General features: G+C 42.3%; 2 protein-coding genes and 1 long non-coding RNA gene across 5 annotated transcripts in view; all 3 read left to right on the plus strand.

Moving 5' to 3' along the window:
• Positions 1-4,493, plus strand: part of LOC121573712 (connector enhancer of kinase suppressor of ras 2) — a 79,086-nt gene extending 74,593 nt beyond the window's left edge. For both annotated transcript variants that reach the window (XM_041885892.1, XM_041885891.1), the window contains 3 exons: positions 44-584; positions 955-1,166; positions 2,264-4,493. In XM_041885892.1, coding sequence (XP_041741826.1) covers positions 44-584; positions 955-1,166; positions 2,264-2,485 — 975 coding nt within the window. In that variant the 3' untranslated portion in view covers positions 2,486-4,493. The remainder of the gene's footprint in view (positions 1-43; positions 585-954; positions 1,167-2,263) is intronic.
• Positions 4,494-5,522: 1,029 nt separating this feature from the next.
• On the plus strand, positions 5,523-11,055 carry LOC121574360. 2 transcript variants are annotated; one of them, XR_006002174.1, is made up of 6 exons: positions 5,523-5,717; positions 6,933-7,037; positions 7,359-7,413; positions 7,509-7,611; positions 9,351-9,442; positions 10,958-11,055. It is a non-coding gene; the product is annotated as an uncharacterized LOC121574360 (long non-coding RNA). The 2 variants fall into 2 exon arrangements; XR_006002175.1 differs by lacking the exon at positions 6,933-7,037.
• Positions 11,056-12,537: 1,482 nt separating this feature from the next.
• LOC121574361 (skin secretory protein xP2-like) lies at positions 12,538-15,900 on the plus strand. Its single transcript, XM_041886981.1, has 3 exons — positions 12,538-12,630; positions 13,607-14,354; positions 14,470-15,900. The coding sequence occupies exon 2, from the start codon at positions 13,643-13,645 to the stop codon at positions 14,213-14,215; it is 573 nt and encodes a 190-aa protein (XP_041742915.1). The 5' UTR covers positions 12,538-12,630; positions 13,607-13,642; the 3' UTR covers positions 14,216-14,354; positions 14,470-15,900.
• Positions 15,901-25,982: the final 10,082 nt, after the last annotated feature.

The raw sequence follows: 25,982 nt of genomic DNA on the forward strand, positions 1-25,982 counted from the left end.
TGACCCTATCATTAAATACCTCTGTCTACTGGTGCCCTTCCAGGTGAACTCCTCCAGTCCGTTCCCTGAGCGCCACTTCTCCAGTGAGTCCACGTACTCCCACTCCTCCGCTGAGGATTCCCGTCCAGACGTCCCCGGGAGCACCCACTCCTCCGGCTGCCGCCCCACCCTCCGTGACACCCAACGCCGCTCCTGGCAGGACCTGATCGAGACGCCTCTCACCAGCTCGGGTCTCCACTTCCTGCAGACGGTGCCGGGGGAGGGCGACAGGGGCGATGGGGGATACGGCAGCGGCCATATGGGAATGGGTCAGCTGCTCATGTCCCCTGAGCGCCGACGTCAGGCCACGCTGCCCGCCCAGAGGCGCCGGCAACCTGACAGAGATGGGCCCTTCCCATTGGTGGACATAGAGGAGCGCGAGCAGCGCCTCCACCACTGTACCCACAAGCAGCGCAGCCAGAGCCTGCCCCGGAACAGGGACGTGCAGGGCACCAAGGGCAGCCTGCGCCCAGCAGGACCCTCAGAGGAGAGGAGTGAGGACGACGAGGTGCCATTCAGAAAGCACAACTCCAAAAAAAAACAAGGTACTTCCTGCTCTCGCCAGGCTTCTCTTTAGGACTCCTCAGACTTCAAGTTACTGTTTAAAAAATACACATCTACCTTGTTATGCATTGATTATATATTTAATTGATCGATGGTTAGGGTTGCAAAATTCTGTGAACTTTCAATAAAAATGTTTTTCCCGAAGTCCCGGTTGGAAGATTCCTGGAATTAGGAGTAAGCAGGAAACCCGGATCCTCCAACCACTATTTGGGGAAAACCAGGGAATTTATTGAAAGTTCCCAGAATTTTGCAACCCTAGACAAGGTACTTTGTAAAGCTTTTATCCAAGTTAAAATGGTTGAATAAGGTTTAGCACAGAGTTTTGAAATCCTGTCCTAATTTCCCCCTCAGATTCTCGGTCTAAAGAGCGAGGCCATGATCATGAGGGGGTGGATGGCTTTCAGGAGCTGTACCGCTCTATAGAGCAGGCCAGCCTGTCTGCCCTGGGGGAGCAGAGGCCCTCCACCAAACAGGAGTTCAGACGCTCCTTCGTCAAGCGCTGCAACGACCCTGTCATCAACGACAAGCTGCACCGCATTCGTGCCCTGCGCAGCACACTCAAGGTACGGAGAGGGAGGGACACAGCCACAGGGCAGGCTGTGGGGCAGTCATAGGCAGTGTTTTCCCTAAGTATATGGAGCAGCCAGCCAAATAGAAAAAGTAGCCAGCCAGGGAGTTCCGGACTTTGGGGTTCCGGGGGTGCTTTCCCTACTGGGGATTTTTTTTGCAGAACGAGCTCTAATTTGGTAGCCATTCTAATGCCTCGATTCCATCCGAAATACACAGCTAAAATAATGAATACTTTAAATCAAATCAAAATCAAATTGTATTTAGTTTATTGTGGCAAGTTTCTATATGGGCTTCCAATCCTAGGAAAATACAAACAAGATCTTTGGTTTACTTGTTCCGATGCGATACCATGGACCTATAACTACGTTGTATGATTTATGAATAGCAAAGGGACATAGGAGACTTTATTCAGTCAGTTCAACACCTTTTATAAACTAGTCAACACTTGCTGTTCGATCGTCAATCAAAGCACAGTAAATAGCCTATGTGCCCCGACTCCGTGGCTGGCTATATGAAACACGCGAAATAAAATAGTTGAATGTGCCACAAAACAATAATTAAGTGGATTTCAACTCATCGTTACCACTTACATTACATGGGACGTGTAAATTCACTCACAGGAGATGATGAAGAAGCATGCTCTCCCTCCTCCGTGAAAAGAAATTAAACTGCAGCCAACCACAGCGCACAAAAATAACACAGGTACCGAGAGGCAGGACAGACAGCAGACTGACAAACCAGCAGTGTTTCCCTGTCATCGCTCGCTTTGTGACTGATAGGCGCCTTTCCTACCAATAGGTCACTAGAAGATGCATATCGTTCATTCTAGGGGGAGAAGGCTATACTGACTTTTCTGACTAGCGAATTTAAACTTTAATATGAAAAGTAGCTGGACGATAATGAGTCTGTTATCGGCTGGTTAGCCAACGGACATCGCTTAGGGAAAACACTGCAAAGGGCAGGTATGAATGGTATAGAAGGTGTTACAGGTCCAGCAGGTGGCTGTCTATAGCAATGAGAGTGAGGCGGCATATGAGTGGGGTCATTTAGGTGGTATGTAAGCCAAACACTAACTGATGTGTTCCCACAGGCCAAAGAGGGTGATCTGGCCATTATCAGCCATGTGCTGGACGACCCCGGTCTAAACTCCCAGAAGTTCAAGGAGTGGAAGCAGCAGCACCATGAGCTGTTTATGGACATCTGTGAGTTCAGCTCCGCCCCGACAGAGCCTCACCCTGAGGGGTCCGACCTCTCACCCCTGTCTCCACCTCTGATGATGCACACCCACTCCTTCATCGAAACTCATGTTTGAGACATGAGCGCTCAGATACAGAGTAACAGGAAGACACTGTGGAATCATGCAATCATCTCTTTCCCTCCCCCCCAATCGACGATGCAGCCACGATCTACCGTCACCATTCACAGCAAACTAACTGACAAACCAATCACTGTAATATGTGTACATACTGCACTGAGGTCAAATAGAAGAGAGTTACGGTCGGTGTATATACTGTATATTGGATAAAATAAGGCTCCCACGGGGTGCCATTCTGCATGCCTGAAGAGAAACTATCATTCTTCATAATTATCTTCAAAACAGAAAATGCAACAGATGATAGATCGAAAGAGAATTTAACAACAAAAAGAAGACGAGAACTGTTTTTGGCTGATACAGTGCATTTTCTTCTTTCTTCGATTGTCATTTTTGTTATTTAATTCCTTGCTTAAGAGGAAGCAAGCTTTGTTTTTATTTCATTTTTTATTTCCCCTTTAATGCTGCTTGAAGAGAGAGCTATGTAGCGACGGGCTATAGGCATCATTCTGATTACTACAATGCACACCCCTACTGGGCCAACATGTTACTGTGTGACCCTGAGCCCCCAGAAAGAAAGACCCAATCTGTGTAAAAGTGTGTGTTCTGTATGTTTGTATAAGTGTGGAGAGGAGAGGGGTGTGTTAGGAAGAGAGAGTGAGAGAAAGAGATGGAGGTATTTGGGCTTTTAGTGTATGAAGCTCAGTAGGGTTTTATTACACATTTTTGTTGTATGTACGGATGTTGCATGTTTAACATGTATGTATAATTATGTACATTTTGTTTGACATTTAAACAAAGTAGTTTAGCCAAACACAGCTCACCGGAATGACACTTTTTACATTTATTGATATGTCTCTTTGTAGCTATTTTGATTTTGCCAATCATTATAGCATTTGTTGGTGAGATTTATTTTTGAAATCAAACATCTGCATGGTAGTAAACATGTACATGTGGCCATTGGGGTTGAGAAATGTGTTAAAGAAAAATATTATATTGTTTGCATAGCAGCACCCTCTATTTAAAACTGTGAACTATATACTTGTGAATGCAATCTTTAGATTCTGTGACCACAGAATCTTTTTACTTATATTTTTCATAGAAAAAGTATATAAAAGACAAAAAGCATTGCGTCTCCCGAATGACTGTTTTTGCTTCACTCCAGCTGTCACAGAAGTTACCTCCTGATCTTCAGGATTGATTCAGGTCCTGAGTTTTGCTCATGTATTCTGTTCCCTTTCTGTGTCTCTGTTGATTTTCTATGTGAATGTACTGGCTTATTTTCAAAAGGATCCCAGAAATTGTGTTGATTAATTGTATTTGCTTAAGTTGTTTATTTCTACAGGTTAAGAAGTAGTACTGTAGTACTTCAATGTGTTTGCATTCTACCTGCGCAAAATACATGATCAACAACTCATAACACATTTTTCATTTTTAAAGTTTGACACACTTGGTTGTTTCTTTTTAGGCCTATTTTCTTGACTTTCTTTCACCTGTGATGGAATATGTAATTTCTATCAAATTTCAATTATAAGGTTTTTGTTTGTGCTGCTTAATACATGTTCCCTTATTCCTGGCAGGATATTGACATTGCTTCAATTCACCTGCAGTTATCATCCAGTGTTGTGTCCTGATACTTAAAATGCCTTTAGGTGTCAGTACATTTGTTATACAGTATAATCTACTTCAAATTATACAGTATAATTACACAGGCCCTGCATTGTTTGGCTACTAACATTTATAAAACGTGTCAGCAGTTGTTACTCTCAAGTTGTTGCTTTCAACTTTCAAATTTTATGAATAGCAGTACATGTATTGTAGAATGTATTTCATTTAACCAGAATGTAATTGTTCTCACAATGTTTTAAAACACTGTACATGAAATCTGTCCAATCTGTCCAGGGTTCCACTGTGTTATTTTGGAGGTGTGCACCTCATAGTACAACTGCGCAGGTGTGTAGCTAAGATGTAAGTTGCACTGCGACATTAAAAAAAGGAACATATTGCTCTTTTTTGGAAGTATATTATTATCTGTTTATCTGTACATTAACTGATTTAAACAAGTGTTATCGAGAAAGAGAAATACATTTATTCTTCCTATGAATCAAAAGTAGCCTTTTTGTTTCTCAGAAATATATACAGTACGAGGTTGTAAAACTTAAGTTGTAAAACCAATAAACTGAATTACTGCACAAATAAATGCATTCATGTGTATTTATTTTGATAACAAAAACAGTACTCTGAACTAAAGCAGATCTTCAACTCTGCTCTTAGGGACCCACATAATGTGCAGGCTTTTTCCAGGATAGGATCAGGAATGAAGAACAATATTCTAAATAAAGAAAACTTATTAACATAGCTATGTGTATGTCATTGTTTTATTGGAGGTCATTATTCACTGACCCAGTAAACAGTGCTTAACTTGGGCAGGAGCTCACTGGAGCTGATACCCGCACCTCAAAGTTTTAACTGCTTGAGCTCCTGTTCTTCTTATACAATATTAGCTCAAAAGTATTGTGGAGCTCTTGCACCTAAATGTAAACAGTACCGGCACCCAAAATTCAGTCCAAGCATGGTAACCACAGATAGAAGAACAATAAAACAGATATTTCACCAGATGTATAAATGTGAAACATCTGCTTGGGGTTTCCACTCACTACCAAACATTGTAGTGAGAGAAAGCCCAGTGGCTGGCAGTTGGAGAAGATGGAAGGAGATGGATTTTTGCCGACATTCTGCAAATTTTCTCATCGATGAAACATTTGATCTCAATACAGTTTACTGTTCCCAAGACAAAAATATTTTGTGAACAGCGTGGACAAAGTTTTGTAGACTTTACCTTTTGCCAAAGCTGTAAAAATTCGCGTTGTTTAGAAGGAGTGCAAATGCGAATTGAGTTATTGCACACGCGTACTCCACAGAGTAGGCGTTCACTAACGGAAATATGCAGATGTGGCTAGAACGGGCCAATAGGATCTCGCTAACTCGTGTTTGGCTCTGTCCACCTCCTTGCTTGTTCTGCCTACTATGACTCATTTGTTCCCATTGGAAAAGACGGGCTGTGGTCTATCTTGGTTTAGTTATACAAATATTTGATGTAAGGACAGCACAGTGCCATTGAGGGCAGCGACAGTGGTTACAGATTTACAGGATTGAACGAGTTTTCCTATGATAAAGTTGGTCCCTTGTCGCCACCGGTAGGACACTGAGGGGCGGTACCATCATGGCTACGGTAAGTATTTCTCCAATGCAAATCTATCCTTAACCATGTTTTCCTTGAGTTTGAACTGGGACTCTAAGGACGTTGAAAAAGGTCGAATAATGTAGCAGTTTACTGTGTACGTTTATGTGCCTACAAATCGACTAGGATTGCGTGAATACAATATTCAGTTTGCTACATGCACCTTTTGGTCTGACTCTAAGTTCTATCTAGTTAACGTTAGCTACTAATGTGGCTTTTAAAGTAGATATAGAATTGATGTAGCCCAGTGTTTCCCTGTATTTCAGGATTAGATCTTCGCATAACTGAGATTCTCGCAGCAGTATGTAGGAGGGAGAGTCCTAAATGTGAGAAGTGTGCAGGAGGGCATGAGACGAAGGAATGTGTCGTTTCGGTGGAGAAAGTTGTGTGTGTTAATTGTTTGTGGGGGTGCCCATGGAACTGGAGATTGGAGGTGTCCGGTGAGAGAAAGGCAGGTTGAGGTTGCTAGGGTCAGAGTAGCACAGAAAGTGTCGTATGCTGAAGCAGTGAAGAGAGTGGTAGAGGAAGATGGGTACAGGGTGAGGGATCCTGAGCGGATTCCTGTGAGTAGGCAAAGACTAATAGAGATTGATGGGAAGAATATGTGCTTCAGTAAGGTAGGTTTCTTGGCATTCATAGCTATACGGTAGGTTTCTTGGCATTCATAGCTATGGTTTTCAATTGCACTGCAGAAATTGGAATTGCGAGGTTTGCAGGGGGTGTTGAGTGGTGGTGTTCTGTCCTCCCAGACCTCTGGACTGGAGTAGGATTAGATGTGGTAAATAGTGGAATGGGGTGTTTCTTTGTTTTAGTTTTAGTTTATTTTATAGGGCTAATAGTTGGCAGGTTAATTTGTCCTTTCCCCCAATTGTATTGTACGGTATCAGGGCCCTGTGTAGCTCAGTTGGTAGAGCATGGTGCTTGCAACGCCAGGGTTGTGGGTTCGTTTCCCACAGGGCGCCAGTATGAAAATGTATGCACTCACTAACTGTAAGTCGCTCTGGATAAGAGCGTCTGCTAAATGACTAAAATGTAATGAGTGAGGACAAAACAGAAACCGTGCTGCTCTCCCCTAGAGAGGTAATCTAATGACCAAGATGATGTACAACTTACTGAAGAACAGGGATGTACTTGACTATTACCACCATGCTTCCGGCTGTATGCATTTGATGATCAATTGATGATGATCTATTGTTCTGTTCTCAGTTGTCTATGCTCCAGACCCTCCAGCAACACACTACATGGATGAGCAGCCTGGAGATCTGCAGAGTGGTCTGGGTGGGGCTGCAGCCATATGTTAGAGCCTTTAGGGTATACTTACACTATTTGGCTCTGATGGCCTCTTATCACTGCTGACTGACTGTTGGTTGTATCGGCTAATGTTGAATATTCATCAATATGGGTTTTTAAGAATGACATGCTGGAAGTTTTGGACTGGATCTTTAGTTCAGTTATAGTAATGATCTACTTTGACTGAGAACTCATTATGTGTTAGAGATGCCATGAGATCAATAGAAGTCGAGGGACTTTCTCAAAATGTCAGCTTTTGTGGTCCTGTAATATCTCAGCTCTGTTGGTTTGTTTTGCAAACAAGTTTTATTTTGTACTCATTTCTGACTATTGTCTTTCCAGAATGCTTATACCTCTGCCAAGGTTGGAGCTGTAACAGTCTATACTGCTAGACACGGTGAGGAGTGGGGGAGTTCTATTGACACATGAGTAGGTCTGTTCTAGTATCTCAAAATCTCGAACGACATTGTTTTTCATGTCTATTTTACCTAGATACATATGAGTTCCTGAGAGATCCTCCTCCTGGTTTCTTCCCGAGGGTCAGTGTGATCAGTCTCTGGGTTAGCTGGTCTGATCCTGTCAAGGAAAGATAATAGTGAGTTTCTGCATTACATCACTCCCCAGATTATTGACCAGCAGTTTATGATACAGTGCCTATAGAAAGTCTACACCCACTTGAACTTTTTGCAAATGTTGTTGCGTTACAAAGTAGGATTGAAATAGGGGATGTAACCAAATTTGTACACAAGTTGAGAGAAAAGCTTTTTGTGCGTATGGAAAATGTATGGGATTTTTAATTTCAGCTCATGAAACATGGGACCAACACTTTACATGTTGCGTTTATATTTTTGTTCAGTGTACAAAGACAAGGGAGCTTTTCGAAAACCTCTTAAAGAAGGGCAGTGATGGGTAGCAATAACAAATCAGACATTGAATATCTCTTTTAAGCATGGCCATGTTAATAATTATGCTGTGGATGATGTACTAAACCACCCTGACACATCAAAGATACAGTCGAAATTCTGAACTAAGCTGCAGGACAGGGAGGAAACTGCTTAGGGATGTCACCATGAGGTCATTGGTAATTTTAAAACCGCTAGAGTTCAATGGCTGTGATTGGAGAACTGAGGATGGATCAACAACATTGTAGTGACTCCACAATAATGACATAAATGACAGAGTGAAAAGAAGAATAAAAATATACAGAATACAATTATTTCAAAACATGCATATGTAATCAACAAGTCACTAAAGTAAGACTGCAGAAAAATATGGCAAAGGAATACACTTTTTGGACTAAATGCAAAGCCTTATGTTTGGGGCAAATCAAACACAACACTGAGTAACTGCCTTCTTATTTTCAAGCATGGTGGTGGCTGCATCATGGTATGGGTACGCTTGACATCGGCAAAGACTGGGGAGTTTTTCAGGATGAAAATAAATGGGATGTAGTTAAGCACAGGCAAAATCCTAGAGGAAAATCTGCTTCCGTCTACTTTACACCAGAGACTGGGAGAGGAATTCACCTTTCAACATGGCAATATCCTAAAACACAAGGCAAAATCTACACTGGAGTTGCATACCAAGAAGACGTGAATGTTCCTGAGTGGCCAAGTTACAGTTTTGACATAAATCTGCTTGAAAATCTATGGCAAGACTTGAAAATTGCTGTCATGATCCCCAACACCTTGACAGAGCTTGAAGAATTTTGAAAAGAATAACGGGCAAATATTGCACAATACAGATGTGCAAAGCTCTTATGAGACTTACCCAAGAAGTCTCACAGCTGTAATCATTGACATTTGTTGTACTGTTGAATGGGATGGCAAATTTGGAGGACAAAACAAAACTTAACTTACTAAAATAAAATCCTATTAGGTGGTAGATATTATAAGAAGACAGCATATAGTCATTAAAAGCAGTGTAGTTAAACCAAAAATAAATATTGAGTGGAGTACAGCACAGAGTGTGGATACCTCAATGTGGGCCTGTAGCAAATCATAAAGTCTAGACACCGACCCTTGGGAGTGAGTACTTATCTAATCAAGGTATATTAGTGTTTTATTTTTCATTAATCTTTAAAAAATGCTAGAATTTTGAGTATTTTGTGTAGATCATGACAAAAAATGACAATTCAATCAATTTTAATCCCACTTTGTAACGCAACAAAATGTGCAAAAAGTTAAAGGGTGTGTAGACTTTCTATAGGCACTATAGATAATCCAAAATGTATACATTACAGTAGAATGGTTGAATAAGCAGGTTGCCAAATGTCTCTTTGGTATCATGTTCCACTATGTACAGTGGCTGACAGTTAATTTTTTTCCCCTGCAGGGACACATCTGATGAGGTTGGGGGTTCCTCTGGGTATGGCCACTGTTGGGACGGCCATGTGCTACCCCACTCAGACAGTGGCTGCTGTAAAGGTACAGATTAATGCATAGGGACTAAAAATCCCCAGCTTCCGTTCACTGTCACTGTTCGGATTTTCCGTTATTTAGCCCTCTGAAAAGGCTCACGAGGAAGCACACAATGTCATAATTTGTAAGTCGCTCTGGATAAGAGCGTCTGCTAAATGACGTAAATGTAAATGACTAGTGTTTTGTCCTTAATTTTATTTTAAATCAAATGACCACAGGTCATAAACCTGAATTACAACAAACAAATAATGACAATATATTATTCAAATATATAATGTAAATATTATTCAAATAATATAATAATAATAATAATGTAAATAATGAAAATCAAATAAGCCTACAACACCATCAAAAATGTGGCAAATCTGGCTTAAAACAGCATCGACTACATCACCCAGAATGCCTAGCGCCAGAGGAGCATGCGCACAGCGACTCCGCCGTTGCCACGGACGCTGCCACAGGACACAGAACCCATGCCACCACATGCCTCGTCCAAAGGACGCACAAACGCAACACAACGCGGCGCTCCACCATGGATCACCGAACCAAACCACCGCTATCACCACCGCCACCAGAAACCAGCAGAGTGCTCCGAACAATCAGCACAACGCAAATGGCTGATAATGATAGCCTAATGCTATACAGCATCTGGGTCGCTGAGCTACCGCACCCAGCGAGCTACAAGTTATTCTCGGCCAACTAACACCGACACAGTGAGGTAAACGTTCAGTGCTCAAACATATAAGTGACTTAAACATTAATGCTAGACTGTGAGTAGTTCGCAGTTACATACCAACGGGCTGTGTGCTCCTGATGATTGTCTGCCGTGAAATGATTACCAGGTGCCATAATTTAAGTCTCTAGTGAAGCTGCGCATGCGCACATAACATAACATATCCGAGCATCTAAGAAACTTAAAGAATTCACTCGTTCCCCATTTAATTGAACACATCAGACCCATTTGCTTCTCTTTTATCTATTTATATATATATATATATATATATTTTTTTTTTTTCCCCTCTTTTCTTTTCCTGAGTGAGCTAGAAGTCTCAACAGTCACTAAGGCCTTTTTACACACTATTATATAAATGTCATGAGATCCAATACTTCGGACTGTTAAGACGCATTTTGTATTATGGCACAATATCTAGTTTTCTTGTATGTAGATTTATGTACATTTTTGTAACTTCCATGTGCATATGAGCTAAAATTAAAAGCGGAAACTTGATTTCTTGTGATATGCCATAGGGGCCTACAGATGTAAGATATTAATTTGAGCCAGTTTGCTACAGCAGGAAAAGAATCCTGCAGCAACAGGAAATGTGAATTATTATGTTGATTATAATTAATGGACATTTTTCGTTAGGGCAACTCAAGTCTGACATTTCAAAGTGGAAATGTGTAAAACTAAAATACACTACAAGTTTGCATTTCCTGCAGTGCAGGAAAATTCTCAGCAACAAAAGAGTGATCAAATTTAAGATCCTTAATCTGTAACAATGTGTGTCTGTTCTTCTGCAGATGACTGGGCAGAAGATGTATGCAGCCAGCCAGTACACCACCTCATACAGTGGGGAGAACAAGTATTTGATACACTGCCGATTTTGCAAGTTTTCCTACTTACAAAGCATGTAGAGGTCTGTAATTTTTATCATAGGTACACTTCAACTGTGAGAGACGGAATCTAAAACAAAAATCCAGAAAATCACATAAGTATTTGATCACCTACCAACCAGTAAGAATTCCGGCTCTCACAGACCTGTTAGTTTTTCTTTAAGAAGCTCTCCTGTTCTCCAGTCATTACCTGTATTAACTGCACCTGTTTGAACTCGTTACCTGTATAAAAGACACCTGTCCACACACTCAATCAAACAGACTCCAACCTCTCCACAATGGCCAAGACCAGAGAGCTGTGTAAGGACATCAGGGATAAAATTGTAGACCTGCACAAGGCTGGGATGGGCTACAGGACAATAGGAAAGCAGCTTGGTGAGAAGGCAACAACTGTTGGCGCAATTATTAGAAAATGGAAGAAGTTCAAGATGACGGTCAATCACCCTCGGTCTGGGGCTCCATGCAAGATCTCACCTCGTGGGGCATCAATGATCATGAGGAAGGTGAGGGATCAGCCCAAAACTACACGGCAGAACCTGGTCAATGACCTTAAGAGAGCTGGGACCACAGTCTCAAAGAAAACCATTAGTAACACACTACGCCATCATGGATTAAAATCCTGCAGCGCACGCAAGGTCCCCCTGCTCAAGCCAGTGCATGTCCAGGCCCGTCTGAAGTTTGCCAATGACCATCTGGATGATCCAGAGGAGGAATGGGAGAAGGTCATGTGGTCTGATGAGACAAAAATATAGCTTTTTGGTCTAAACTCCACTCGCCGTGTTTGGAGGAAGAAGAAGGATGAGTACAACCCCAAGAACACCATCCCAACCGTGAAGCATGGAGGTGGAAACATCATTCTTTGGGGATGCTTTTCTGCAAAGGGGACAGGACGACTGCACCGTATTGAGGGGAGGATGGATGGGGCCATGTATCGCGAGATCTTGGCCAACAACCTCCTTCCCTCAGTAAGAGCATTGAAGATGGGTCGTGGCTCGGTCTTCCAGCATGACAACGACCCGAAACACACAGCCAGGGCAACTAAGGAGTGGCTCCGTAAGAAGCATCTCAAGGTCCTGGAGTGGCCTAGCCAGTCCCCAGACCTGAACCCAATAGAAAATCTTTGGAGGGAGCTGAAAGTCCGTATTGCCCAGCGACAGCCCCGAAACATGAAGGATCTGGAGAAGGTCTGTATGGAGGAGTGGGCCAAAATCCCTGCTGCAGTGTGTGCAAACCTGGTCAAGACCTACAGGAAACGTATGATCTCTGTAATTGCAAACAAAGGTTTCTGTACCAAATATTAAGTTCTGCTTTTCTGATGTATCAAATACTTATGTCATGCAATAAAATGCAAATTAATTGCTTAAAAATCATACAATGTGATTTTCGGGATTTTTGTTTTAGATTCCGTCTCTCACAGTTGAAGTGTACCTATGATAAAAATTACAGACCTCTACATGCTTTGTAAGTAGGAAAACCTGCAAAATCGGCAGTGTATCAAATACTTGTTCTCCCCACTGTATGTGGCATCAGCCTTTAAATCCAAGCCCAAAGAAGTAACTCACCCAACTGTCAGTCTCGAGGTACAACAGACTATTGACATTAAAGATGCTATTTTTCATCTACTCTATGTTCTCTACTTTAAATAGATTTCACTGTGGAAAACATGTGTTTAGCCGTATTCTATACTGAACAAAAATATAAATGCAACAATTTTACAGCTTTGACTGAGTTACAGTTCATATGAGGAAATCAGTCAATTTAAATAAATTCATTATGCCCTAATCTATGGATTTCACAAGACTGGGAATACAGATATGCATCTGTTGGTCAAAGATACCTTACCAAAAATGGGCCTCACAATGGGCCTCAGGAACTCATCTTGGTATTTCTGTTCATTCAAATTGCCATCGATAAAATGCAATTGTGTTCGTTGTCCGAAGCTTATGCCTGCCCATACCATAACCCCACCGCCACCATGGGGCCCACACAACGCCATACACGTGGTCTGCGGTTGTGAGGCCGGTTGGACATACTGCCAAAACGACGTTGGAGGCGGCTAATGGTAGAAAAATGAACATTCGATTCTCTGGCAACAGCTCTGTTGGACATTCCTTGAGTCAGCATGCCAATTGTACACTCCCTCAACTTGAGACATCTGTGGCATTGTGTTGTGTGACAAAACTGCACATTTTAGTGGCCTTTTATTGTCCCCAGCACAAGCTTCTTGATATGCCACACCTGTCAGGTGGATGGATTATCTTGGCAAAGGAGAAATGCTCACTAACAGGGATGTAAACAAATTTGTGCACAACATTTGAGAGAAAATATTTTTGTGCATATGGAACATTTCTGGGATCTTTTATTTCAGCTCATGAAACATGGGAACAACACTTTACATGTTGCATTTATACAGAATTTTTGTTCAGTGTAGCTAGATCAATGATTCATAAATCTAACAAACTGTTTTAAAGCTCTCTCAGGAGTTGAAAAGTTGAGTTTGAAAAGCACATTTTTATGGATTAAACACAACTTGACCAATGTTTTTCTGTTTACAAGCAGCAAGCCCCACTAGCTCCAATCCCTGAGCCAGTAATGCCAGAGGCAAAGCCCCTCCCTGAATCTGGATCATCTGAACCAGTTGAGCCTGCTGTTGACGAGGCTCCTCCCTCTGAACCTAGCTCCGACCCTGTCTCTGTAGAGGAGGGTGTTCCATCTGAGGTTGAATCTGCCCCTCAGTCCACCACAGAGGTGGCCACTGCAGAGGGTTCTATTGACACTGAGCCTGCTGCAGCTGAACCTGAGGCAGCCGCAGTGGTGGAGCAAGAGGCTGTTGAGACGGCCCTTGTGCCTGCTGTTGAGTCTGCACCTGTAGAAGAGGCTGCCCCTTTAGAAGAGGCTGCCGCTGCCCCTTTAGAAGAGGCTGCCCCTGCCCCTGTCGAAGTGGCTGCCCCTGTCGAGGAGGCTGCCCCTGCCCCTGTTGAGGTGGCTGTACCTGTCGAGGAGGCTGTACCTGTCGAGGAGGCTGCACCTGTAGAAGGGGCTGCCCCTTCACCGGTAGAAGATTATGTTGTTGAAGAGGCTGCCCCTGCACCTCCTGCTGAAGTGATTCCTCCAACTGCCCCTGTTGAGGAGGAAGTTGCTTCTGCACCCCCTGCAGCTGAATAGGCTGTCCGTGCACCTGTAGAGGAGGTTGCTGCCCCACCTCCTGCAGCTGAAGAGACGGCACCTCGTCCTGCTCCTGTTGAGGAGGCTGTTCCTCCAGCTCCAACAGAGGAGGAATCTGTGATTGTAATAGTAACTGATGGTGAGTCACACATCAATATGAAGATATTTTAATCAAACGGTTGGCTTCATCTTCTTTAATATCAGATATTGACGTTGACTATAAAGAAATAAAAACATATTTTGGGTATTTCCAGGGAAACCCACATTTGCACCCGACCCCAAGCTAGGTGTTCTGGGCCAGGCCAGTCCTGAGGATGAAGACCTGTACAGCACGCGTGGATGAAGAACGACAGGAGGAGAAGGTGGGGGGAATGTGGAAAGACGTTGGAGGGAGGGGAAGGATAAGGGAAAACCACAGAAATGGGAAAATAATATAATGTGACGTGTTAAAGCAACTACAGTTTTTCAGGTGCCTATTTGTCTCTACCTCAATGATTGGGAACAGTTACAGTCACAGGTGTCCTGATTCTCCACAATTCTCCCCAAGTGTGCACTTGCACACTTCCCGTCATGGATTTACCAATGGTGGAAACTCCTGCCTCCAGCCAATACTTTCACCAATCCGATTTGAATCCATGACAGGGAGAAGGATGGAGAATCAGGATGCAACCATACTGTATTTGAATTTGACCTCTCTAGTGTCATCCGTGTTTCTTTGCGGAGGAGACTGCAGTTTACATAGACACCCACAGGGGACAGGGTGCAGGCCATCATCTGCATCCACCAGAACAAACAGCCATCTTTACACTCTTCTTCCAAAGCCACTACACAAGGTTTACTTACCAGCACTTACACGGAGCGTACAAAACATTAAGAACACCTTCCTAATATTGCGTTGCACCCCTTTTGCCCTCAGAACAGCCTCAATTCGTAGAGTCCACGAATTATGTTACTAACCAAACTGGACCATTACACAATAAGTATTTAATTGGCTTTTTTTTTTCTTTTGCTAGGGACTTTACTTGGGGCACTGCTATGCTATCGCTTTTTTTTGTCCGCCACATTCATATGGGGAATTTGCCTTCTGTTATTAGTCAGGTCAGTCTATGCAAATATTTTCCATGTGGCATTTTGTAAACCAGTGAGCAGTTTTAACACATCCATTTGTAAGACCTTATAGAACCACTGACTTGAACCTTTTGTAAAAACCCAATGTTTATGGATGTGCAGCTCTTGCACAAGTTAGACACTCTCAAACAAGCCCACATAGAGACACCTGGAGGTCATGTTACATTATGAACTGGCCAATTTGATATGTGTGTTGGATACATTGGAATGACAATGTCCTTGTACTTGATGTCAGTTTGAAAATACACTAAAGGAAATGTTTCAAACAGTTTTGTTTGTATTTTAATAGAACTGTCAACATATTTAAGCTTTTTATATATAGGCTATTTTACAGTACAGTCAAGAGGATCAAGAGAACACATTTTACAACATGTTTTAATACCTTTCCCTCAAATATTTTTTGTTGTAGAATTTTTTTAATGAAAATCACTTAATGAATTGACTGCCTTCAATTTGAAATCACCCCAGCCCTGATCTTCACCATGATAATCATGTTCAGATGTGTGTTCTTTTGTGCAATAGAATTACCAAATAGGGAATAAAGGCATTTTCCTTCATCTCCACTCTTTCTCCTTTCTTTCGTAATTTTAATCAGAGCAGTGAAAAAGTGCAGATGGTAAAGTATTGTGATAGCCATGCAAAATAATGATGGATGATATAAGAGTATTTTATATGAAACACTAGAGGGCGATAGTGTTAATATCTGCCATTCAGGCAAAACCAGAATTTGTATGAACCACGTCCATGTTTAGAGGAAGTACATTGTTTAAAAAAAGAACACATATGGGAATGAGAGACACTAGAGTATTTCACTCAACAGAAAATTCAGAGAGGGGAGTTCCCAGATAATGCCAAGCTCATATCAAAACAATAAGTGACAGTTTGGGGTTGGGCAAAAATAGGGGAACTCCTTTGGGGAGGGTTGTGTGTGTTTTTTTTTATCGGGCACGGGAGGGTAGAGTATTTTTTCCCCTTGTTTTACGTTCACCCTTTTGCAGGTTTAACTATATATTTTCTTCCATCCTAGCCACATTTCCTAATCTGCTTGAATGCGCTGCGCTTTTCTGCACGGTAACTATACCACAGGTCAAGTAAGCAATAAGGGCTGAGGGGGTGTGGTATATGGCCAATATACCACGGCTAAGGGCTGTTCTTATGCACAACGCAACACGGAGTGCCTGGATACAGCCCTTAGCTGTGGTATATTGGCCATATACGACAAACCCCCAAGGTGCCTTATTGCTATTATAAACTGGGCTTGAACCACCCAGTTTATAATTATCAATATAGTCCACCAGTCGAGGGCTCTATTCAATCCGCATCGTGTAAATTCAGTGTTAAAGCGTGATTGAAATTTAAAGGCAATGTTCCCGCTTTAGCTGAGACTGCGTTCATTCATGGTAAACGCTGCATATGTCGGCTCAATTGGAAATTACCTTTAAAAGTCTATTGGAATCTGTAACTACCCTCTATCCACCATTCATAATGACAATAGTGGTAGGTGAACCGTTTGTCCAGATCTGCAATAGGATAACTAGCAATCATACCACAACCACACATAAAATCATTCAAAGCTGGACCAATTTTCAATATGAATCCACAAGAACAAGGCGGAATAGCTGATAGGCAGCAGAGAGTCCAGGTGCTTCATTGTGCATGAAAGTACAGTGAATACATGCGACAGCGACATGCGGCTCAAAAAGCTACCCTGTTGATCTTGTTTAGGGACAATAAAATTATCTAGACTAGCCTACAACACCACAATACAATGAATAATTGCATTATTGTTTTCAAGTGAGTAATCTCAGACTTCAGTGACCTCTTTCTAGAGCTCCGACCTGAAGATCACTGACGTCATGATTCGACCTTGTTTTTTTCAGAGTTCCCAGTTGTCTTGAAAGCACCATAAATCCAGAGAATGCCAGACCTTGATTACAAAGTTTGATGACAAAATCTGCCCACAAGAAGGACCGCCGCGCCACCTTCCTGTTCAAGTCAGCACAGCACAACAAGGTGAGTCCAACAATGTATTGTATGCTGCTGCCAGTGGCGGCTCCTGAAAAAATTCTCAGGGGGGGCAATTTTTCTGATGATTTAGGTGACCTACACACATTTTAAAAAAAGATATGTCCAGCAACAACATGAAGACAGGGGCAGCATATAAGTCAATACCAGAAGCATTTATTGACTGATCTGGGGAGATGGATTCCAGTTTCTGTGACAGATTATAAATAATCTCTGATGCCTTTGTTATATTAGCTTTTGGTTGAATGTACACAACGGTAACAAACAATTGGGGGAACTCACGGGGCAGATAGTAAGGTCGCAGTGACACAGAAAGCAGTTCAATGTCGGGGGTACAGAGTCGCTCTCTTACCAGGATCGATTTTCCCTGTTACTGTCAGATCGCGGTCCGCTCTGACCAGGGTGAAGCCGGCCGGCTCCACTTCTCTGTCCGGGACTCTGTCATCCAGCCAAGTCTCAGTAAATGCCAGCAAACAGGCCTCCCGATATTCGTGTTGGAAGCGCAGATTCGCTGACAACTCATCCGCTTTCCCCCTCAGTGACTGGGCATTAATCAGCAAGGTGGTGGGTAAGGGAAGTTTGTTCTTAATTTTTTAAAAGTCGTTGTCTGATTCCCCCGCGTTTTCCACGTTTGCATTTGGGTTTGTAATCCACTCGCAGACAATCAGGTATTAGATGGGCCATTGGGATATCCATCGCGTTCGTATTTGAGTTGCATTGTAGTAAAAACTCCCTGCTGTATTGGATTCCGCTGCCAGCAGCGTTTTCATTATTTAGTCCGTTCGTAGCGGGTATGTACACGATCAACAAGATCAGTCCAAAACCCACCACTGGAAATCCATGGTTGGCAGAATGTTTGTAAACTAAGTGTACAAATTAAAAACATAAAATAACGCCACTAAGTGTACAAATTAAAAACATAAGATAACGCCACACTGCAGGTCGCAACAGAGACGCTGCTACCCGCTATTTTCTTAGTTACGTTCATGGTTACGTTCATGTATGACGAAAGCGCGTAAGTGCAAGCCCTCAGAAACCCATAGAGATTGTATTGAAAGCTCTGAAATTTGAAAAAAAATAGATTTTACATGGGAGTCTATGACAGACTTCTGGGCGATTTTCAACCTGACTGAAATCGCCCCAAAAAGGGGGGCATTTGAAGCACGACTTTAGCCTGATTGGACATTTAGTGGCAGTCAGATCAGATTAGAACACTGATAACTACTGTTGCCGTGATATAATTGATTAGAAAAAAAATCCCTTCCTTTTCCCGTTTGGCAGTGCGTCGCCCATATCGCCCTATTGAACACACCGCCCCTGGCTGCTGCATAAATTATGTAATATGCCAGGGATAAATGTATACTGTAGCTAAGAAAGTAATACTAAGTGTATGTTGTGTAGTAAGCTGTTAGTAGCCCATGTGCCTCACCCTAATAAGTTGGTCCCTTTCCCCCTCATAACTTAGCCTACTGTTCTGACTTGGTGGTGCACATGTTGCCAATACCCTGTTTTACAGAAATGTAATCATATAATATTGTAAGAGCTCTCATTGTCTGCTTATATGCCCCCTTTATTTATCCTACGGTTCTGACTTGGTGTACAGGGAGAATAGAGTAAGAACGGCCCATGTTCTGAATTCTGTCGCTGTACATTTCAAAGTGCTGAACAAATAGTTATATTGACTACATCCGTCCTAGCTCGCTCATTAATGTCTTAATCGGAATTACGGATTGCCTCTTATCCGCTTGTCGTTCCCTTATGCCATAGTTTATAAAAAAAAATAAAAAAATTCATCAGCTTTAATATTGCAGATAGATTGTAACTTCCATCAATGTAATTATCTGTTCCCAAATATGCTGAGCACTTGTTGGCTGCTTTTCCATCACTCTCCGGTCCGACTCATCCCAAACCATCTCAATTGGGTTGATGTCGGGGGATTGTGGAGGCCAGGTCCTCTGATGCAGCACTCCATCACTCTCCTTCTTGGTAAAATAGCCCTTACACAGCCTGGAGGTGTGTTGGGTCATTGTCCTGTTGAAAAACAAATGATAGTCACACTAAGCCCAAACCAGATGGGATGGCGTATCGCTGCAGAATGCTGTGGTAGCCATGCTGGTTAAGTGTGCCTTGAATTCTAAATAAATCACAGACAGTGTCACCAGCAAAGCACCCCCACACCATAACACCTCCTCCTCCATGCTTTACGGTGGGAAATACACATGCAGAGATAATCCGTTCACCCAAACCGCGTCTCACAAAGACACGGCGGTTGGAACCAAAAATCTCCAATTTGGACTCCAGACCAAAGGACACATTTCCACTGGTCTAATGTCCATTGCTCGTGTTTCTTGGCCCAAGCAAGTCTCTTCTTCTTATTGGTGTCCTTTAGTAGTGGTTTCTTTGCAGCAATTCGACCATGAAGGCCTGATTCACACAGTCCCCTCTGAACAGTTGATGTTGACATGTATCTGTTACTTGAACTCTGTGAAGCATTTACTTGGGATGCAAGTTCTGAGGCTGGTAACTCTAATGAACTTACCGTCTGCAGCGGAGGTAACTCTGGGTCTTCCATTCCTGTGGCAGTCCTCATGAGAGCCAGTTTCATCATAGCGCTTGATGGTTTTTGCGACTGTACTTGAAGAAACTTTCAAAGTTCTTAACATTTTCCAGATTGACTGACCTTCATGTCTTAAAGTAATGATGGCTGTTGTTTCTCTTTGTTTATTTGAGCTGTTATTGCCATAATATGGATTTGGTATTTTACCAAATAGGTCTATCTTCTGTATACCCCCCTACCTTGTCACAACAGAACTGATTGGCTCAAATGCATTAAGAAGGAAATAAATTCCACAAATTAACTTTTAAGGCACACCTGTTAATTGAAATGCATTCCAGGTGACTACCTCATGATGCTGGTTGAGAGAATGCCAAGAGTGTGCAAAGAAGTCATCAAGGCAAAGGGTGGCTATTTGAAGAATCTCAAATATAAAATATATTTTTATTTGTTTAACACTTTTTTTGGTTACTACATGATTCCATGTGTGTTATTTCATAGTTTTGATGTCTTCATTATTATTCTACAATGTAGAAAATAGTAAAAATAAAGAACAACTCTTGAATGAGTAGGTGTGTCCAATCCTTTGACTGGTACTGTATATATATACAGTTGAAGTCGGAAGTTTACATACACCTTAGCCAAATACATTTAAACTCAGTTTTTCACAATTCCTGACATTTAATCCTAGTAAAAATTCCCTGTCTGAGGTCAGTTAAGATCACCACTTTATTTTAAGAATGTGAAATGTCAGAATAATAGTAATAACAGTGGGTCAGACGTTTACATACACTCAATTAGTATCTGGTAGCATTGCCTTTAAATTGTTTAACTTGGGTCAAACGTTTCGGGTAGCCTTCCACAAGCTTCCCACAATAAGTTGGGTGAATTTTGGCCCATTCCTCCTGACAGAGCTGGTGTAACTGAGTCAGGTTTGTAGACCTCCTTGCTCGCACACGCTTTTTCAGTTCTGCCTACACATTTTCTATAGGATTGAGGTCAGGGCTTTGTGATGACCACTCCAATACCCTGACTTTGTTGTCCTTAAGCCATTTTGCCACAACTTTGGAAGTATGCTTGGTGCCGTAGTCTGGCTTTTTTATGGCGGTTTTGGAGCAGTGGCTTCTTCCTTGCTGAGCGGCCTTTCAGGTACAGGACTCGTTTTACTGTGGATATAGATACTTTTGTACCTGTTTCCTCCAACATCTTCACAAGGTCCTTTGCTGCTGTTCTGGGATTGATTTGCACTTTTCGCACCAAAGTAAGTTCATCTCTAGGAGACAGAACGCGTCTCCTTCCTGAGCGGTATGACGGCTGCGTGGTCCCATGGTGTTTATACTTGTGTATTATTGTTTGTACAGATGAACGTGGTACCTTCAGGCATTTGGAAATTGCTCACAAGGATGAACCAGACTTGTGTAGGTCTACAATTATTTTTCTGAGGTCTTGGATGATTTATTTTCATTTTCCCATGATGTCAAGCAAAGAGGCACTGAGTTTGAAGGTAGGCCTTGAAATACATCCACAGGTACACCTCCAATTAACTCAAATGATGTCAATTAGCCTATCAGAAGCTTCTAAAGCCATGACATCCTTTTCTGGAATTTTCCAAGCTGTTTAAAGGCACAGTCAACTTAGTGAATGTAAACTTCTGACCCAGTGGAATTGTGATACAGTGAATTATAAGTGAAATAATCTGTCTGTAAACAATTGTTGGAAAAATTACTTGTGTCATACACAAAGCAGATGTCCTAACCAACTTGCCAAAACTATAGTGTGTTAACAAGACATTTGTGGAGTGGTTGAAAAACGAGTTTTAATGACTCCAACCTAAGTGTATGTAAACTTCCGACTTCAACTGTACATATAAATACATACATACACATACATACCCTTATGCCATAGTTTGTACATCTCAATTGTCAGTAGAACCCACATTTGTTTAAGCAAGTCAGCCATATCAGCTATATTTTTTTTAAAGGCAGTAAATGAGGCTGAATTAACTGTTTCGCTGCCAGACAAGGCTCCTCTGATAGCCAGTTTTAGCGGTGGTAAGGATTCACTCCATGGTGCTGAAAAGAAAGCTCTGCTGTTGGGACAGCTTTATGTAGGCCCTAACAGTTTGTGGGCACCGTTTGTCACCATTATATTGCAAATAATGTATTGTTTAGTGTTGTGTTGTGTTGTGTTGTGGCTTTGCTGGAAATCATTCAAAAACATTTTTTGGAGTTTGCCCCACCAACATTTACATGCTAAAATCACCACTGCTACTACATGATACTTTCATTTTCCCTATACCCATCATGAGGTTGCTGCAACCTAGCCTATGAATGAAAGTTTACAACATAGGTGCACACAGGTCGAGATAAACATTAAATACCGCCTTGCACACTTTTGCCTGCATCTAGCTGATATAGGGTGTAATCATTAGTCCAACAGTTGCAAATGAGAGTTTCTATTGGACAAATTCAGGTATGTTTATCCCCGTTTTGTTCCGTTTAAGAAACGTTTTTCAACATAATCGGCGGAATGAATACACCCCTGATCACGCGTAAACACAGTTCACTTTCATAACAGCCACGTTGTATTCCTTCTCGCATCTATGCACTCTCCTCCTCTCACCTTTTCCATTTGTCGCTTTTGGACGTCAACGCACAACACATCAGCTGTATGTGACCAGGCGAAAAAACCTTTCCAAGCCAAAGCATATCATAACTGCTACACATAGCCTACATCGTTGTCACCATATTAGCTAAAGTAACGTCATAGTCAACATAGGTAATATAACTAATGTGTTAGTAAACCTGCTACAATCATGCAGTAGCGTTACAGTGTACAGTCAGTAAGCAGTTTAGCACTTAAACCAACGGGACCCGGTGTCAACAAATTAGTAAAACCAAAAGCTTACCTTGACTTGGAAGAGTTCCACTGTTGGATAGTCATAGCCAGCTAGCTAACATAGCATCCCTCTGTTTGAGCTTGGTGTTTGAGTAGGCTAAACTAGCTAGCTGCATTTGCTAGCTAAGTAAGTGAAACTGAAAGTGGAAGAAAATGACAATCTCTCTCTCTCTAGCTTTTCTTTCATTTTGGAAGAAATGTATTTGTTCAAAACTGTTCAACTATTGTTTTTCTCTCTCTTTGAGTCAACTACTCACCACATTTTATGCACTGCAGTGCTAGCTAGCTGTATCTTATGCTTTCAGTACTGATCCTTTGATTGGGTGGACAACATGTCAGTTCATGCCGCAAGAGCTCTGATAGGTTGGAGGAAGTCCTCCGGAAGTTGTCATAATTACTGTGTAAGTCTATGGAAGGGGGTGAGAACCATGAGCCTCCTAGGTTTTGTATTGAAGTCAATGTACCTAGCTGTCCTCTGGCTACACCATGGTGCTACGTTTTAATAAATTATTTTGTGACGTGATTATATTTAGTATAGTTTTATCTAAAAATGATAACTTTTTTAATGTTTATGGACATATTCAATCTCTCCCTATCCCAGTCTGCCGTCCCCACATGCTTCAAGATGGCCACCATTGTTCCTTTACCCAAGAAAGCAAAGGTAACTGAACTAAATGACTATTGCCCCATAGCACTCACTTCTGTCATCATGAAGTGCTTTGAGAGGCTAGTTAAGGCTCATATCACCTCCAACTTACCTGACACCCTAGACCCACTTCAATTTGCATACCGCCCCAATAGATCCACAGACAATGCAATCGCCATCGCACTGCACACTGCCTTATCCCATCTGGACAAGAGGAATACCTATGTAAGAATGCTATTCATTGACTACAGCTCAGCCTTCAACACCATAGTACCCTCCAAGCTCATCATTAAGCTCGGGCCCTGGGTCTGAACTCCGCCCTGTGCAACTGGGTCCTGGACTTCCTGACGGGCCGCCCCCAGGTGGTGAAGGTAGGAAACAACACCTCCACTACGCTGATCCTCAACAAAGGGGCCCCACAAGGGTGTGTGCTCAGCCCCCTCCAGTACTCCCTCAACCTCAAGAGGCTGAAGAAATTCGGCTTGGTCCCCAATACCATCACAAACTTTTACAGATACACTATTGAGAGCATCCTGTCGGGCTGTATCACCGCCTGGTATGGCAACTGCACTGCCCGCAACTGCAGGGCTCTCCAGAGGGTCGTGCGGTCTGCCCAACGCATCATCGGGGGCACACTGCCTGCCCTCCAGGACACCTACAGCACCCGATGTCACAGGAAGGCCAAAAAGATAATCAACGACACCAACCACGCGAGCCATGGCCTGTTCACTCTGCTATCATCCAGAATGCGAGGTCAGTACAGGTGCATCAAAGCTGGGACTGAGAGACTGAAAAACAGCTTCTATCTCAAGGCCATCTGACTGTTAAATAGCCATCACTAGCCGGCCTCCACCCAGTACCCTGCACTGAACTTAGTCACTGTCACTAGCCGGCTATCACCCGGTTACTCAACCTTGCACCTTAGAGGCTGCTGCCCTATGTGCATAGACATGGAATCACTGGTCACTTTAATAATGGAACACTCGTCACTTTAATAATGTTTACATACTGTTTTACTCATTTCATATGTATACACTGTATTCTAGTCAAATCCATCCTATTCAACTATTGCTGTATATATACTTTTCTATCCTACGTATTCTACAGATATACTAAATATTGTATCCATATACAGTCCATAATGTCTATACATCCCATCACATATATACTCCGGACTCCGACATTGCTCGTCCTAATATTTATATATTTCTTAATTCCATTCTTATACTTTTAGATTTGTGTGTATTGTTGTGAATTGTTAGATATTACTGCACTGTTGGTTCTAGGAACACAAGCATTTCACTACACCCGCAATAACATCTGCTAAATATGTTTATGCGACCAATAACATTTTATTTTATTTTATTTGAAATGTCATTTGAATAAACAGCTGTTTCATTCCATTTGGATCATGATAGATTTGGATATGATTTTGATTTTGATTTATTTAATTGTCACATACAGTGAGGGAAAAAAGTATTTGATCCCCTGCTGATTTTGTACATTTGCCCACTGACAAAGAAATCAGTCTATAATTTTAATGGTAGGTTTATTTGAACAGTGAGAGACAGAATAACAACAAAAAAATCCAGAAAAACGCATGTCAAAAATGTTATAAATTGATTTGCATTTTAATGAGGGAAATAAGTATTTGACCCCCTCTCAATCAGTAAGATTTCTGGCTCCCAGGTGTCTTTTATACAGGTAACGAGCTGAGATTAGGAGCACACTCTTAAAGGGAGTGCTCCTAATCTCAGCTTGTTACCTGCATAAAAGACACCTGTCCACAAAAGCAATCAATCAATCAGATTCCAAACTCTCCACCATGGCCAAGACCAAAGAGCTCTCCAAGGATGTCAGGGACAAGATTGTAGACCTACACAAGGCTAGAATGGGCTACAAGACCATCGCCAAGCAGCTTGGTGAGAAGGTGACAACAGTTGGTGCGATTATTCGCAAATGGAAGAAACACAAAAGACTTGTCAATCTCCCTCGGCCTGGGACTCCATGCAAGATCTCACCTCGTGGAGTTGCAATGATCATGAGAACGGTGAGGAATCAGCCCAGAACTACACGGGAGGATCTTGTCAATGATCTCAAGGCAGCTGGGACCATAGTCACCAAGAAAACAATTGGTAACACACTACGCGTTGAAGGACTGAAATCCTGCAGCGCCCGCAAGGTCCCCCTGCTCAAGAAAGCACATATACAGGCCCGTCTGAAGTTTGCCAATGAACATCTGAATGATTCAGAGGAGAACTGGGTGAAAGTGTTGTGGTCAGATGATACCAAAATCGAGCTCTTTGGCATCAACTCAACTCGCCATGTTTGGAGGAAGAGAAATGCTGCCTATGACCCCAAGAACACCATCCCCACCATCAAACATGGAGGTGGAAACATTATGTTTTGGGGGTGTTTTTCTGCTAAGGGGACAGGACAACTTCACCACATAAAAGGGACGATGGACGGGGCCATGTACCGTCAAATCTTGGGTGAGAACCTCCTTCCCTCAGCCA

The sequence above is a fragment of the Coregonus clupeaformis genome, chromosome 9 (assembly GCF_020615455.1).
Source record: "Coregonus clupeaformis isolate EN_2021a chromosome 9, ASM2061545v1, whole genome shotgun sequence".
Classification (NCBI taxonomy): Eukaryota; Metazoa; Chordata; class Actinopteri; order Salmoniformes; family Salmonidae; genus Coregonus; species Coregonus clupeaformis.

Bases quoted from the DNA above. Each gene is read 5' to 3' on its own strand.
- LOC121574361 (XM_041886981.1), top strand. From the start codon at position 13,643: ATGCCAGAGGCAAAGCCCCTCCCTGAATCTGGATCATCTGAACCAGTT.